A 17,703-nucleotide genomic window follows, 5' to 3' on the forward strand; every position below is an offset into this window, starting at 1 on the left:
TCTTGATCATTTTCTTGTGTGGCCTTGGATTGTTGTGGTTGTCCATTTGGATCTGAGCAGCAAAATGGAAGCCACATACTGTTAGAATGTGCAGTTTGAGGACTGAGATTTTGGCCAAGACTTTCTGCATTTAGTAACAAGGAAGTGAGAAAAAGAATAGGGAATGTTGTTGTATCATTCTCACTTCTTGTGTGGCCAGTTATATGGCTTCCAACTTGCTGCTCAGCTCATTAATACTACTCATGGGTAAACTGTAAATTTTGCAAACTAAATGTTAAGTTTCCAGGCAGCCTTACAGCAAATCAACTAAGGCAGTGTCTCCTTGAAACATTTTTTTAGACCGCCGTAAACATCTGGGTGTGCTTCCTCTTTCACATCAGCTGAACTCCCCCATATGCTTGTTACAGTTTTCACGTACACTTTTAGAAAAAGAGAGTATTTCTGCTTATTGAATAAAAAATATGACAATGTTTCTACATGGCAGGGAGTTGGACTGGAAGACCTCCAAGGTCCCTTCCAACTGTGTTATTCTGTTATCTATAGGTTGCTTATAACATAAAATCAACTAGCTTTACCAGCTACTACTGTTTAAAAAATCCTTAAAAATATCCCTGCAGAATTGGGGAGTGTCAAACACAGGACTTTTATTTATCCTTTTAGCGTTGTCCATTGGAAACTACTGTACTAAAAGTGAAGATGCTTGACATGGGAGAACCAAGAGCTCTGTTAGCAACCGCTCTCTCTCCTCCTGTTAGCAGTGATATTGAACGCACGATTCTGCACCTTAAAGAGGTAGGTGTTTTATTAAGTTAAAACAATTGTACACAATTCTTTTTAAGTAGGGGGTGTGGTTTTTTTTTCTTTTCTTTTCTTTTCAAAACCAAGCCATCTGTTTGGTTAATAGGAGGATGAAAAGTTAAATAATCCGTAACATTTGTAATTTGACTATGTTGTGTCACTGTAAATCAGCCTAACCAGTATGGTGCTACCTGCTGAGCATGGATAACTAATTTCCAGAATTCAGTTTTGGGGAGGTGAATAATTAAAAATGAAATCAGGGGATGAGACCACGTGTTTCACAAAAAAGTCTATTGTTTTGTCATTACTCATTCATATGTGCATTCAGCATTGGTGGGCTGCAAATTGTGCTAGCCTGACATTTGCTACCAAGCTTTGAATGTAACTTTTGGCTTATACTAAAGATTAGTCTTAAAAGTCATGATTGTGTCTCCAATTCATATTATTATTGATTTTGTTTTGGAATAGTTAGGAGCACTTGCTATTAATGATCATTTTGAAGAAAGAAATCCTTACGATGGTGAGTTGACCTTTCTGGGAAAGGTGCTGGCACAGTTACCTGTGAATCATCACCTAGGCAAACTAATAGTTCTTGGACATGTCTTTGGATGTCTGGAAGAAACACTTATAATAGGTGAGTAACAAATACAGACATATCTCAACTTAGGTTAGTAATATCTTACAAGCTGCTCACAATAGAAAAATAAGAATGAGGCAGATCTTTAAACTTAGAAATGCATGACTATAGCCAAAGAGCCACCTAAAAATAATGTACTGAAATTGATGAAAGAAATTTGTTAAAATCAGTGATGCTGGAAGGGAGATACTGATGTAATGAGGAATGGATACATATATAAATACCCCATTAGTCCCCTGCATCTGATAATTAGATTATATAAATTCTGCACATGGAAATAAAACTTGAGTCTGCTGCCTTTTTGTGATTAAAAGGGCAAATACAATTTGTAACAATAAATGTTATTTTTTCTCTCTCTTAACAGCTGCAGCCCTCTCTTTGAACAGTTTCTTTGTGATACCCTTCAAGCAACATCTGGATGGATATAGGTATTTTCCCTAAAGCCACCATCTGATTTATTGACATTTGATCATTCATTTTGTATGTGTGTGTATATACTACTCTTTTTCATAAAATTTGCTCCAAGGTTTTAAACATCTTAAAATTCCATAAAGGGAAGCAACCGCGAAGTGGAAGGCAAGTTTATATCCCACTTTTTCTTCAGAAGAGAGCCAGTTTGGTCTAGGGCTTAAGGTACCAGATTAGAAAGCCAGAGATTTGAGTTCTAGTCCTCCCTTAGCCATGAAAGCCAACTGGGTGACTTTGGGCCAGTCACTCTCTCTCAGCCCAGCTTCCCTCACAGAGTTGTTATTTTGGAGAAAATAGGAGGAAGATGTATTGGATATGTTCAATACATACAAATTATTTGTAAAAATAATAAAGTTGGATACAAATAAATAAGGGGCATTATGTAGTTGTAACAGCTGCATGTATTTAAGCTTGGTTATAAGTAGGTTCATATTAGGCCTTGGGAGCTTCACAATATAAATCTTTAATACAATGTACCTAGGGCTATGCAGTGCTTCTGATTCAGTTTAATAGAACTACATTGAAATATATGGAACATAGGACTTCTACTCTTTAAAGCATTCACATCAGTCTCCATGATCTCAGACAGGTGCTGGGTTTTTGTTCCTGTATGTTCTTAAGCCCTCCACATCAGATTCAAATATTTTACAGACTTTGTATCTGCTGTTTCTGAAGACTATAAAAATTGACTTGGCTTTTTTCTTTTTTCATATAACTGCAAATAATTTCAGAAATAAAATATGTTTTGCTACAGACATACTTTTTTTTGAATTCATGAAATAAAAGGGCTGGCCAAAACAGAAAGAAATAGTATAGAGAATACTATATAAAAGAATATATGTATTTTAGACCTCTTCTTGCTCTGCAGGAACAAGCTACAATTTTCTGGGAACAGCAGTAGTGATTGCATTGCAATTGTTAATGCATTTAAGGTAACTAATCTTCCTTATTCCTGCTTTTATATATTATGTTACTGGCATAATTGGGGATTTCTTTGTGTTACTGCCTGCATTTATTTGTTTTTCCTATCCATTAGTGATTATTACTATTGAATGAGCTACTGCAAATTGTCCTTAAAATTTTAAATTAAAGGGCAATATAAAATATTTTCCATGTAATAAAAATCAAAGCTATTTGGCTATAGGATTTTGGATCCATGTGCATTTCATATGCTGTATCAAGGTTAATTACAAATTACATTATGACTTCTTTTGTTATTGTTAGGAATGGCAAGGAAACAGGCAAAAAGGAAAGCTTAGGCATCCAAAGGTTAGTTCTATTGGTAATCTGTTTGTTAACTTGGATATTTACTTGATCAATGTTCTGTACACTGATGGGATGGATGTTCCCCTTCTGCATCTTTCAGTAGTGCTGATTTGATCTTTCAAGATGCTGGATTAGTGTCCTAAATTTAGAAAAGAGGAGAAACTGAGGGAAACCCATCCAATTGTAGGAGAAGAGATTAGTGTGCACAAATCTGTGTCTAATAAATGAGTCTTGATACTCAAATAGACCATTTATCCTAACAGCTGTATGTAGAAAGTTTTCTTGCATCTGGTGTATATTGACTAACAACATTGTTTCTCATCCAGCACTAGTATTTGAACAGATTGGTATAATTCTGGCATTGAGAATATTACCTTGGTTGTTTGTTTTAAGGAAAGCAGCTAATCAGATATGAGTCCTTAAAACATTTGTTTATTAGAATATTTCTGTCCTGTCTTAATTCATGAGATGATTGTTAAGCTTTTCTAACTTTTCTAAGCTGCCAAGCTATTTTGGGGTACTGATGCACTGATTCCACTCTGCATATTCATGAATTTGAGTTGCTAGATTTCTCTTAAGATTTTGTGTATTTAGCAGTAATTATTGTAGAGAGCTGGGACTCTCTTGATTTCTTCCTTTTGGATTTGGCCCACCTGCAGAAATTCTTGTAGGATAGAGAAGAATTTAACTGGAAGCTAAAGGGAGTCTGAACACCACAATTTAGCCTGCCTCTGGAATCCTGGTTACACATATAAAATATCCTGCAACTAAAAAATTGAGTGCTTGCATGATACAAGCATGGAGGTTTGTGTTTTCACATGACACATAATCTGTGGCTTGGGAAGAACCTATATCTAGAGTAAAAATTCTTCATTGTTTGCTCTTCACTCAACTGCCTGAATAGTTCTGAAAGGCTGCTAATGATTACAAGAACAAAACCTTGGTAGATTTAAAATTAGGGCATGGCACAGAAATAAAAACAGTTGAGGTTATGCAAGTTGCTTTTTCAACTTCTGTTTACAATTTTAGTTATTTTTAACTCTCTTGTTTCCCCCTCCAGAATGAAGTGGACTGGGGCCGTTCCAACTACATTTACATCAAGAGAATGAGAGAGGTGAATTTGATAATCTCTTTGCCTGTTTCACTGTTCTTCCCTTCCCATCACATCATAAAAATAATTGCTTGGCCATCTCATTACATATTTTTTGCAGCCCCCTAGTTGTATTGTTTGCAGCTTCCAGTTTACACTGCTGATATTTGGTAGTAGATGTGCCAAATTTTAGATAGGCTTTTTATTTTTGCAAATTTTTTTCAGGTTAATAAAACTTTACTCCCTAGTTAGAAATACCCCCCCTTCTTTTCAAATAGGTTATAATTTTTAAAGCATCATTTGCCTATGGTGCCACTTCACTTTATTTATATCCTATTTATTATTTTTTTTATAAATAGTTCAACATATCTAGTACTCCTTCCTCCCCACATTTTTCCCACACAACAAGACATGAGAGATAATATGGGCTGAGAGACAGTGACTGGCTCAGAGTCATCTGGCCAACTTCCATGCCTAGGCAAAACTAGAACTGACCATCTACCTAGTGCCTTTAAGATGGAAATATAAGACCTGGCTCTCCAAATATGATTTAGAAAGGCAATCCAGATTAATCAGGTCTGCATCCCCAGGATGTTTTCTGTGTCACTGAAAAGTATTAAAAATACTTTTAAAGTTTTATTTGAGGTAGGAATTTTCACATTAACTTTTGACAACAAACTCTGAATGATACAAGAGAGCTATGAATGATAAGAGAATATAAAAATTTGAAGCCTAGTGCCCAAAGATGTAAATTTGAACCCATGTTCCTTTCCAAGCAAACTTACTTTCCTATTGCCTTTAGCTTCCAAGAATAGCTTTTCTCCTGAGAAAAGGTAGACTTATTCACGGCCAAGAGAAATAAAACACATTCGTATAAGACAAACAATCATATACTATCTCAGTTAAATTCTATTAAAGTGGAGTGGAAAGGGAAAATTGCAATTTGTTGACTGGAATCACATGACACTGCTTAACAAAACTGCATGTTCCTGCTGTAGGCAATTAGAATAGATTGCTTATGGGTACTTTTGAGTACTCTTTCACTAAGGTAACTCTTGCATTTAGTATTAGTTCTGTAATGGGAGCAAATTGAAAGAGAAAATATAGACTAATATTCTAATCTACTAACACTCCCTGCTTCTTGTTCCCCTGATCTCTCCCTTTCTCTTCTAGTAATGGAGGGGGCTAATAACGCCCTTTCAACTTACTTCTCTGTTTCTCTTCATGTTCTTACCATGCTCTCATTTCTATAAGTGGACAGAAACATGTTGTTGTAAACAGATATTTTTGCTTCTTTTAACAATTCTTACAGCATGTCACATGCTACCTATTCTGTTTTTGCCATCTTTTATATGTATTAAAATGTCTCGTCCATCCTGTATCTTTGGTAAACATTCTGCCAAATACACAAATTCAATTACTGACTCTAGTTTTTTTGCCATGTATCTTCACCCCATTGTTCAGATCAAACATAATTACTGAATATTCAAACCTATGTTCCTTTCTGAATCATTCAGCTATATAACTGCAAAGCATTCATGATCTTAATTAACAATGCACATAATATGCAGAGAAAAGTACACTTATTCATGTCCTCAACCAATACACAGTATTTTTGTATTATTAAACTAAAGTGCATGAAATAGCCAAGGGGACATTACTTGTCTTATTCCTGTTCAGTGTTAAACTGTTTGCTCAGCAGCCTGTTAATTTCCATAGGTGCTTTGCTTTATTTCTATCATGCAAAACTCACGTTGCATTCAGCAGCCAACTTTCAAATCATATGCACACTGAGAATTGAGGATCTTATTGAAAGAATTCTCAGAGTTCCTAGCTACCATGTTGGCTAGAAATTCTGGAAATTACTAACAACACACATCTGGGAGGCACTAGAACAGTGATGAAGAAACATTTGGGCTCAGCATGTCAAAAATTTGGAAAATGCCTAAATTGAATCTGTTGGCATGTCACCTCCCTCAAACAAAAGAGAAACAATTATCTATTTAACCCTCTGCCACCCCAGGTCTAGGCTACCCTGAATAGTAGCATTTGGTAGCAGTGCCAAGACTAGGCCTGAAGTGGAAGCCCAGGCCTTTACTTCTGCCCTAACATCATTGTTGCCACTCTAAAGGGCTACCTTGCACCATCCTGCAAAGTATGAATGCCCCTGCGGCCCAATCCTCTCCAGGATCTGTCACACATTGTTTACCCTCAGGCAGTATTCTGTTTCTGTTGACGAGCCCTTGCAACATATCAGGCTGCTCTGGGTTATGAGGCCTTTGCTCTTGAATCAGATTTGGAAAATGCTCTTCCATGGCCTCTGAAAACTTCATGAAAGCCTGCCCTGTTCTCATGCAATTTTCACAGTCTGCGGAGGCCTTGTGAGAATATGGACCTCTATTGTGATTTCTGGACGGCCCAGACTTTCACGCAAGAGCATACCCCATTCTCATGTGGCTTCTGCAGTTTCCAGAATTTGTGCAAAAAAGGGACGTACTTTCAAGAATAGTTATTGATGGTAAACATTGGCTCATGTCACCCAAAACTTCATAATGTGTCACTTCTGACACGCATGTCATAGGTTCATCATCACTGTGTTAGAATATGGGACGGCTGCTTTTTGATAACTTCAATCTGTTACTTAGGTAATATTAGGTAGGTTATCAGCAAAGGCCTAGGTCTCGGACATAAATATACGAGAATTTATTTTGTACAAAATAAAGTGATACATCTTTACCTTTTAGGTCCTCATGTACTTTAAAACAGTTTTACAATTTTTAGGTGGCTGAGTTGTATGAGGAGTTGAAAAAAAGAATTGCTGTATTCAATATGCATGTCAACACTCATTCTCCCATCATGGATCAAGAGCATGCATATAAGCAGCGTTTTATTTTGCAGGTGAGAGAGTTGATTATATTAGAAATGTTTTCAAGGATATTCAAAATATTTATGAATCTGCTGAGACTTAAACACAGGTTAATTTCAGAGTGTGGCTTTGAATTTTTATATTCCTTCTTTTCTATTTTAATTGTACAATTTAGAAGCATACAAACAAAACTATAGTTAAAGTAAAGATACATGGATTTTGTGATCATAATTTTCTTCTTTTTAGATTTTAAATATGAGTGCTTTGTTACTTTAGATATGAGATATACAGTATATGGAAATCCAATTAATTTGCATGGTTTAGTGTTTTGTATTGTTTCTTTATTACAGTACATTTATACAGTATGCCACTTACTTCCCTCCAAGAATAAAAAGGTCGGACACACAGACAGGCAGACATTTTCAATAATTTTCCTTGGGGTCATATTTTCCATGTTCCTAATTGAGGCCTTCCTATCCTTATTACAAATGTCCAAACGTTATACCTACATTTTCTGCTTGAAAATATGTGATCTGTAGCTGAATGTTGAGACTATTGCAAGACTTTCACGCATGCATACTTATCATTCAGGAGGTGTAGTGACAAATGGTGAAAAAAATCATCCTCATATTTTAAGGAGCTATTCCATACAGAATTGTCATGGCCAAGTAGCTTTGTAGCCAACGGGATAAAACTAATGTAAGTTAGAGGAGTAAAATCATATAACTAGGAATAAGCGTGGTTCGCATGACCATATACAAGTAACTGCAGAGGGAAGAAGGGGCTTGCTAAGAGAAATGCCTGTTTTACAGCAACTTACTCCCTCTTGAAATCAGCAAGTATTGCGGGCCCAATTGGCAAAAGGAAGCTCAGGTTGGAAACATGCAGTAGAAGCCTCATCCTGAAATGGATAGACAAAAAAGGTGATGGTGATGATGATGACACTCTCTTATTTCTCAGGTGGTGATTGCTGGAGCTTTCTATCCAAATTATTTTACCTTTGTGTACCATGATAAAGAAGTTGCTGTGAGGGAATTGTCAGGCAGAGATCCCAAAACAACGGTGATGGTATGTAAATTAAGTTTTAAGTGGCTATCACAATGGGGTCTTAATTTTCCACATAGTAGCTGCATTAATCATTTGTGGCCGATGTAACAGAATTTTGTGGCACTTTTAAGTATTTATTATGGCATACATTTTCATGGCTAGAGCAACCATAGCTGCTCCATTTCCCAATTTATTTCAAGTCCATTTATAGCGGATTAAAAGAAGAATATGAGGAGAAGAGCAAAATGTTGGAAGAATAGATTGGGAATAAAGAAAAAAACCCAGAACTTTTCATGGCAGCCAGGAAACTATATTCTTCTAACAGGAAGTAAAGTCACACTTGGCAGAAATTGGATACTAATAGAAATTAGGCTGCTCAAGATAGGAGAATTGGATTTTATAATCAATTGGTATTTGCCCTGGTAATCTGTCTTAAAATATATGTGTTGAATAATGATTTAAGTGTAATTCATGCTATTTAATTATTATGGTTATTTTTAAAATAATGTAAAGATCATGTTTAAAAATATCAGAATGCTACCTTTCTTAAGATGCATACTTATTTTTCCTAACAGTTAAAGAACATTCCTCATTATGGCTTCCTGTATTACAAGCAGCTGCAATCTCTGTTCAGACAATGTGGTCAAGTCAAATCCATTGTTTATGATGGAACCAAGTAAGGGGATTTATATGTTTTCACTCTATGCATTTTTTTTTTTTTTTTGTTAACCATCTTCTGAGTAATTGGCTGCAGCTCTTCTCTCTCCTCTTTAGCCAGGGGCTTGTTCGGTCGCTCTTCTGACAGCCCTTCTGAGGTTCCTGGCCTCTCCTTTTGCCCATTGGGAATTCTCAGATTTCTGTATTGTGGTTTCAGATCTTTGTGTGTCGACGGTGGCTCTATTATGGCAAGAAGACATCATTATGCCAGGAAGCAACAGAAAATACTTAAATAGGAATTGCCCCTCTCTTGGTTCTTGTTCCCTTTTGCTTGCTCTACATTTCCAGTTTTACGTTACTTCCATCAATATTTAGAAGAGTCCTCCTGATAGCTGTGCTTTGTTTCTGTATATTTCCATGGGAATCCTGGAGAATCAGATGGCACCAGGAGCATTTCTTAGGACAGTTCTACCAACAATATCCTACCTCACTTTATTCTTCTTTTGCACATCCTCTCCCATGCACCTCACTTCCATTCTTTCTTACACCATTTGTGAATGAAGTGAGGGCAAATCTCTCTCTCTCTCTCTCTCTCTCTCTCTCTATCTCTCTATCTCCATCCATCCATCCATCCATCCATCCATCCATCTAATCATGGGTGTCAAACTTGCGTCGTCGTGGCGGCATCACATGATGTATTGTGACTTTTCCCCCTTCGCTAAACTGGCCGTGGCCATAGTCAGCGCATGACGCATCCGGCTATGAGTTTGACAGCCATGATCTATATATAGCTATCTAGCTATCATCTATCATCATCTTTTTAATATCTTAATATCTATATCTGTATATGTGTGTGTGTGTGCTTGTACATACACGCATGCACACCTATTGTAGTCCCTATGAGACAGTTTTATTTCTTTTAAATTTTTTTACCTAGAGCCTTTGTAGAATTTACTCGGAATCCTACAGAGCGTTTTAAAACACTTCCTGCAGTGTATTTTGCTCTTAAAATGGCACAGATGAGGATTCCATTTGAACTGAACATCCATTCCCCAGAGGAGATAGAGGACAAAATGGCAGGTGGAAGTAGCACCATTCTAAGGGACATGAGGTATGTTATTATGAAACTGGATTTGGTTCCTTATTTGACAGGGAAGCTGTTGTGCTTTGATTCAGGACGCCTAAGCAGAGCCAAAATATACTTTGCAAGAGTCTAATAGGAAATGAGCTTTAAAAGAAACAAAATGCAGAGTTTGGAATACTAAAGACTGAGTGATGTGAAACTCTGAAATGGAGAAGAGGCTTGGAATGTCCAAGAACATGGCATATAACTTTTTTTGCCTGATCTGGCATTTTATGACATGAATTAAGAGTAACTTTCATTAGCTCCTTTCTAGTCCACTGTTTGGTTTTTTTAATATCTTAATAATATTAAAATATTTTTTTAATATTTTAATAACAGTCATAGGCAAGAAATGGTTCTGTTGGAGGCATGCAAGAACCGTCCATTCTTTGTATAGAAAATAAAAGGGCTTCACCCCAGGGGTGAAATCTAAAATTTGTTACTACCGATTCTGTGGGCGTGGCTTGGTGGGGTGGGGGGTAACTTTTTTTTTTTTAACTTTTAAAAGCATTTTTTCTACAACCTTAAGACGTTGCAGTAAAAAATCCTTTTAGAAGTCTCTGACGATCAGGCAACTCAGCTGGGATCATCAGAGGCTTTTAAAAGCATTTTTTCCCTACAACCTCTTCGGCCGAAGAGGTAGAAAAAAATGCTTTTAGAAGCCTCTGACGATCCCAGCTGAGCTGCGCAATCATCAGAGGCTTCTTTTTTACTTTTAAAAGCATTTTTTCGGCCAAAGAGGTTGTAGGCTCAGCTGGGCATTTGGGGGGGGGGGGGGGCAGGGCGCAGGGATTTTTGCTACCCGTTCTCCGAACCACCCGCCATCATCGCTACCGGATCGGGCGATCTGGTCCAAACCGGGAACATTTCACCCCTGCTCAGGAGAGAAATGCAGAGATACAATGAAGGGAATGTGGGGTTCTCCATACTTACTCTTCCAATCCTGATCACATTGGTGTGTGTGCGTGTATGTATGTGTGTGTGTGTGTGTGTGTGTGTGTGTGTGTGTGTGTGTATAAATATTTATATATATATATATAAAACAGGGTTCATGTGCCATCTTTCTGGAATAGTGCTGAAGGTAACTTACTGACAGAGATGTCTTTAGATTGTACATGATTAATGACTAGCATTTGTTTATTATTTTGATAGAGTGAACATTGACTTTCAGAAGCGTACAATGACTCCCATGCAGAAGTTTTGTAATACCTTGGAAAAACTGCAGACTATAAATAGTCTTGATTTATCTATCTGTGTCACTGAGGTAGGTGATAAATATTTCTGTGTGCCATTATGTGCAGTACCAGTTCAACTTTAGTGGGGTGAATTCTTAAAAGCGGGGAGATTGAAAATCAGCTTTTGGGTGTGAGTAAATTTTGAACCAATTTCCCATGCATGCAAGTCTATATTATTTCTAATTAGATGGTTCTGCTCATAGAGTTAACAGTCATAAATAGAATAAAAGTTAAAATCGTTCCAACCCCAAAAAAGTGTGAAATGTAAATACTTATAATGTTGTAAAAGTAGCTTAAATTATTAAACTAAATTCAAATTAAATCAAAGGAAGTGGCTGAATAAAACTTCCAGGAAACAGTCTTCCATATGTAGTAGTAACAAAGGAAAAGGCCATCTCCTCTATTATGACCAGACAAATTCATATCCAGATAAACAGTTTCTTAGGAAACTAAATCTTAAAAGGACTTGTGTCAAACTTCACACCAGAAACATTTACAAATATCAGCTATCCAGTCATTTAATATCTTAAGGCTTGATTTTCTGCAAAGACACAAGTGGGCAAGATAGGCCTTTTTACTGGCAACAAGTACGAAACCACAGATACACATCACATTTGCCTATTCTACAAAGACTCGCGTGTTCCAGGATTTTTAAATGCTAGACTTTTCCCTCCTGCCTTGTAGAATAGAATAGAATAGAATAGAATAGAATAGAATAGAATAGAATAGAATAATAGAATAGAATAGAATAGAATAGAATAGAATAGAATAGAATAGAATAGAATAGATAGAGCAGTTTGAAAACCCAGGCTTGTTTCTCTGTGTGTAATGTGTCAGAGGATGTTACAAAAAGAAATCTTGCCCTTTTCAGATTGTAGAGGTTGGGCACTTCTGTGGATACAGAACAGATGAAAGAAGTATGGCTTTACTACAAAAACTGTCTGCTGAGATTGGTCAGCTGGAGTTGACCTCTTTGCCTATTCGCCCTTATCCAGACTTGGTTTGTTTGGCACCTTTTACTGAGCGGGAAACAGAGACGTACTACCGTGTCCAAGTCCTGTATGTGTCTGGAGACAGTGCCGAGGTGCTTCTTTTTCAAATCCTTGAGTATGTTCAAGTATAATCGTACGGAATATGTTTAGTGCAGTGTTTCTCAACTTTGATGACTTTAAGATGGTTGGACTTCAACTCCCAGAATTCTCCAGGGGAGAGCAAAGCTGGCTGGGGAATTCTGGAAGCTGAAGTTCACCCATCTTAAGTCACCAAGGTTAAAAGATACTGGTCTAGCATAACAAGTTAAACAGATGGCAGGGTCTGAAAAAAAATGACTGGTCTCTGTTTACATTTTAAAAATACATTATGTATTGCTTGGAGTAAAGGCAATAAAAGCATGGATCTCTTTTGGAAAGGAATATAACAGAGTTTCTTGCAAAAATCAAATCTAGAAGCACACACAGATAACTGATTCAGCAGGATTCATTAACTTCTCTTTATATACATAATAACAGATGAAGTAAATTTTACAATACCAACAGCAGACTCACAGGAAGAGGAGAGATTGCTTTCAGTTCCAGCAGCAGACTAGTTTCGTTTTAGATCTGAGCACAGAGCTTAGCCACGCCAGACTTCTAGCTTAAGTTTCTTGTTTCCAAAACAAGAAACAGGTCCCATCAGCTGACCTGTTACCATGCCTATTCATTGGCTGATCTATTTCACTCCATGAATATTCATATTCTGACAGAATAGAAGACTTTCATTTTTTTTAAAAAAATCCTACTTCTGAATAGCAAGAGTCCATGTGTACCTCTACAGTATTATCTTCCCATCTGAGATACACATTGAGCAATAAGTTGTACTGTTTCTGCTATTACTGTCTATTTCTGGCATTTGCTGGCACTAGCAGGAATACTCTTGAAGCATCCAGGGGTATCCATAGATCAAATTGTTTTTCAGGGTTGCTTCTTTGGGATGCTCTTTGGTTTGTTTTGGAGAAGTTTAAGTACAGGGCCACGTTTCAGTGAATGTTTGGAAAAGAATAGTCAATTACAATACTCTTTGGGGGAGATAATAGAGAGAGCTGACTGAAGCAACAATAGGAAATAGCGTCCTGTTTTGAATGAAGCAGACCTCCACTTTCACAACAGCTCTGCACTTTGTGTTAATCCACGTTTTGTTCAGTTGGGTTTATGTAATGTGTTGTATTTGGAATCCAGCTCATTGTCGCCTAGGATTGCACTCTTTTCTTCTCTAAGCCTTGGACGAAGTTTCTTTCAATTGTTTTTTGTTGTGCAGGTGTTCTATGTAGATTATGGCAATAGATCAAAAGTGGCTTTAGACCAGTTACGAGAGATTCCAAGCGACCTCCGAGAGCTTCCCTTTCAGGTAAACTTTTCTCTAGTTTTTAATGAATGACAGGACAGTGGTTCTGGGGAAATGAGGCAGTCAGACTATTTCATTTTCTTGGAAAATATGTGTTTTGATATTTTTTGTTCAGGCTCTGGAATTCAAGGTGCGCAGAATACGTCCCTCTGCGTGGTCTCTTGTTTGTGGAGAACAGTGGAGTTATGCTGCAAACCAAAGATTTGCTTCCTTGGTCAGTGACCATGTTCTGATGGTGAAGATTTTCTCAATTGTACACGGCATATTGCATGTGGATGTGTTTCAATGCTCTGGCATTGCGAACATGGTGAATATCTGTACCATACTTATTGAAGAAGGCTATGCAGAACCTGCAGATGACTCTTATGAATCAAAAGTAAGAGATTTTTCTCTTTATGTTATTTCTGCTAGGGAAACGATTTGAGCTATAGTATGCATCTGTCTGTCTTTGTCCGTCTGCCCTACCACCCATCTCCTTCATAGAGGGGCTCTGAGTGGTTACTTGAACTTGTGGATGCAGGAAACAGAGGAGTTGAAGCACACTATTGTGCTTCTCTTTGCTATGCTAAAATATGCTATTTTGGGGCATGTTCTAATGCCCTTACAAAAGAACGTTTAGAAAAGATGAACTTTATTGTGAAGCAGATGAGCTGAAATTGATTGGGAGATTTAACATTCTCATGATTTAAGTAGAGTGTAAACTTACTTACACTACACAGCTCAACAGCATATAATGAGGATACCTTTATTATATCAATTCAGCTTTTATCGCTCCCCACCCCCACAATTCTGTCTTCCCTTCCCTTCCCAGCTCTCTGGTAGGTTTTACATATGCATGTATAAAATTCTTCCATGCATCTAGTGAAAGGGACTGTGATCCATGAAATCTTAGACAATACACATTTTAAGGTAAAGGTAAAGGTTCCCCTTGCACATATGTGCTAGTTGTTCCCAACTCTAGGGGACAATGCTCACCTCCGTTTCAAAGCTGAAGAGCCAGCACTGTCCGAAGACATCTCCATGGTCATGTGGCCGCCATGACTAAATGCCAAAGGTGCACAGAACACTGTTACCTTCCCACTAAATGTGGTTCCTATTTTTCTACTTGCATTTTTTACGTGCTTTCGAACTGCTAGGTTGGCAGAAGCTGGAACAAGTAACGGGAGCTCACCCCATTATGCGGCATTAGGGATTCAAACCACTGAACTGCCAACCTTTCAATCGACAAGCTCAGCATCTTAGCCACTGAGCTATCATGTCCCACAATACACATCTTAGTTTCCTCTAAACTTCTGTTGGTTTTTCCAGCACCTAATAAATTTAGAAGACACAGATAGAGTACCACAACTTCTATGCAATATGTTATTTTTGTAAACTACATTATAAAACAGACGTCTTGAACTGGCACTTTCTTCTCACTAGCTACTTCGGCAGATTAGAACCAGTTGAGCTTGCAGTTGTGGGTTCCCATTTCAATTATTTTCACTGCTCTTCTTATTTGAGGAATAATGCTTATGACCTTGTGTTTGCTCTGCAAGAATTTTTTGTTCTCTCTGTTCATTTTTTCTTGTATTCTACTTGTTGCTTGGACTTTGATTTTCAAATTTTCCTTGGTGCAATTGAGCCTTACAGTTTTCCTTATGTGTGAGAAAGAATTTCTCACTTGTCATGAGGAAGGGTGAAGATATGGCCTCTTCCACTGGAAGGATTAAAAGTAAGCTTGTTGAATCCTCTATTTGAAGTGAGAAGAAGTCGGAAATGGGCCAGAGTGCTTTTCATCCATTGAAGAGAACAGGGTGGGGTAATGAGATGTTTATTGTGGGAGTCAGTGTGGTGTAATGGGGAGTATGTTACAATGTATGGCTTCTCTCTCTCTTTCTCTCTCCCTCCCTCCCTCCCTCCCTCTCCCCTCCTCCCTCTCCCTTCCTCTCTCTCTCTCCCTCCCTCCCTCCCTCCCTCTCTCCCTCCCTCCCTCTCTCCCCAACTTACATCAAAGGAGATTGTTGTGAAGCAAAATTAGACGAGGGAGTGCTATAGAAAAAGGCATGATATAAACTATTAAATAATAATATAAACTATTAAATAATAATATTGATAAAAAAACAAGTCTAGATAATGGACATTGCAGTACCTGACTTGAGAAAACCACAAAATACGTAGACCTGCGAATAGAAGAACAACAACTGTGGCAAAAGAAAGCAAAAATAGTACCAATAGTAATAAAGTACTTTAGGTGTAATTCCAAAACAGCTGGAGTACCACTGGAACATCGGCTGCATTGATAGAATCACCATCATTCAATTGCAAAAGCAGTTTTACTTGGAACAGCTTAAAATATGCGACATTGACCTATGTCAGCTCCTTGGGAAGGACGCGATAGGTGGATAAAAATGCCAAATCCAGTGTAAGCTGACTGACTTACTGTTCAACCAACCATAATAATACAAATTTCTCTTCCTGCCTTTTCACTCACGTATCAAAATCTTTCCCCCCAATCTTTAGCTAAATCATGAAACTCTCAAACAACTGTTTTCAAAGCCAGAAGGGTGTGATGGGAATAAATCGGTATCCCTCCAGATGTGCTCAAGAGAAGAGAATGCCTTGACTGAAATACTGGAGAGCTGCTCTGCTAAGAGGATTAGTATCCCAAACTGCAAAGTAAGTTTAAAGGGTATTAAAAGGTCTTTGCCACTTCCACCCCTCCTACCCGTGTTAGTGGTGAGCATCTAATGATTTACCTGAAGTATGAAATGCTGGGTTTTTTTCTGTTTCTATGAATAACAGGATTGTTTCATCATTCCATATTAAAACCATTGTGAAAACAGTTGAAAAATCAAAAAATATTTGTACCTATTAAAAGTTAATTTGTGCTGTTAATTTCTTCCTCATAGAGAATTAGACAATTTCTGGTTCAGAAAAACGAACAAGACCAGGTTATAGGTATAGGTGCGAGTTCACCTCTCTGGGATTTTGTGGAAGAGCTTCCTTCCTTCCTTCCTTCCTTCCTTCCTTCCTTCCTTCCTTCCTTCCTTCCTCCCTCCCTCCCTCCCTACCTACCTACCTACCTACCTACCTGTTTAATCTTACAATTTGTTGCAACAACCAACTTTACATTTTGAATTAAGAGAGATTTGTTTCAAAATACCCTGATTAAGATTAATTGCAGTTTAGGTTTCACATGTTATTTAAACAATCCCTTTTTGGAAGTGACCAAAGAGAAGAGAAGATATATGTGTCAAGATTTTTGTATCTTCAAAGAATGGCCAAGCATTATATTATTTATATTTTGTTAAAGTCAAGAGCTTTCTGCCTCCTTTTGGGCTTCATGCTAATCCTATGAAACACATTTTACAATGCCAGTACAAGCTGTTTTGGATCCTCAGAAGAGATTTTTGGTGGTGTATATGTTATCTAGGGAACCAAGTCAAAAAAATGAAAGATTGTATTTCACTTAATGTAGTAAAGACAACTCCCAAAGCTAACAAACTGAAGTGTTGCAGATGTCTTCTTAATCCCATTTTCTCTCTCTCTTTCTCTTTTCAAAAGGTCACACTACTTGGCCCTTTCAATGCCTACAACCTAAAATTCAGCAGTATGACCAGAATTTCCAGATTCAGGTAAGATGCAGTTCTACAGTATTTTGGGGGCAACTGTGTAAGATTATAAACTTCATGTTTTGCTTTTAGGAATCTCCAAGATATCTGGTAGACCACTGCAGAATACAGAACACTGCTTCAGATGGACCTTTTGTCCAGATGTTTGATTAAGAACTAAGGCTGAAAGCAGCCCAAACGTTTTTGTGTTTGCTTATTAACCCTGTCCATTCATAACATTTTATGAAGGTTATGCAAGCTGCAGATTACAGCATCTTCAATTCATTTCACCACTCCCATTTTTCTAACCTTTCCTCTTTAGTTAACCAATAAGGAAATAAAGATGGAAAACCTACACATCCCCCCCATCCCCCAGTAGTTCTTTGAATTCTCCAGTCTGGAAGTGCTCCTCCTTTTTATTTATTTTCTGCTTTCTGTCCTTTGTGGTTTGTGTAATAGTTGTATATAGAGATTTATTAAATAGTAATAGCGGTATTTATTTTTAAACATTTGGAAAATTTTCAGTAAACTGACTCCGTCAACA

The 17,703-nt window shown here is 37.5% G+C and overlaps 1 protein-coding gene across 1 annotated transcript in view; it reads left to right on the forward strand.

Annotated features, from left to right (window-relative positions):
* Window positions 1–17,703, forward strand: part of TDRD9 (tudor domain containing 9) — a 53,577-nt gene that overhangs the window by 26,418 nt on the left and 9,456 nt on the right. The window contains exons 12-27 of the mRNA XM_070931578.1: window positions 661–796; window positions 1,271–1,432; window positions 1,800–1,863; window positions 2,772–2,835; window positions 3,128–3,172; window positions 4,230–4,283; window positions 7,041–7,157; window positions 8,086–8,193; window positions 8,748–8,848; window positions 9,767–9,940; window positions 11,105–11,216; window positions 12,059–12,271; window positions 13,480–13,569; window positions 13,682–13,942; window positions 16,069–16,224; window positions 17,113–17,183. Coding sequence (XP_070787679.1) covers window positions 661–796; window positions 1,271–1,432; window positions 1,800–1,863; window positions 2,772–2,835; window positions 3,128–3,172; window positions 4,230–4,283; window positions 7,041–7,157; window positions 8,086–8,193; window positions 8,748–8,848; window positions 9,767–9,940; window positions 11,105–11,216; window positions 12,059–12,271; window positions 13,480–13,569; window positions 13,682–13,942; window positions 16,069–16,224; window positions 17,113–17,183 — 1,928 coding nt within the window. The remainder of the gene's footprint in view (window positions 1–660; window positions 797–1,270; window positions 1,433–1,799; window positions 1,864–2,771; window positions 2,836–3,127; window positions 3,173–4,229; window positions 4,284–7,040; window positions 7,158–8,085; window positions 8,194–8,747; window positions 8,849–9,766; window positions 9,941–11,104; window positions 11,217–12,058; window positions 12,272–13,479; window positions 13,570–13,681; window positions 13,943–16,068; window positions 16,225–17,112; window positions 17,184–17,703) is intronic.

Source organism: Pituophis catenifer, unplaced genomic scaffold, assembly GCF_029215685.1.
Source record: "Pituophis catenifer annectens isolate HBS135680 unplaced genomic scaffold, rPitCat1.0.hap2 SCAF_1, whole genome shotgun sequence".
In the NCBI taxonomy this organism is placed as follows: domain Eukaryota; kingdom Metazoa; phylum Chordata; class Lepidosauria; order Squamata; family Colubridae; genus Pituophis; species Pituophis catenifer.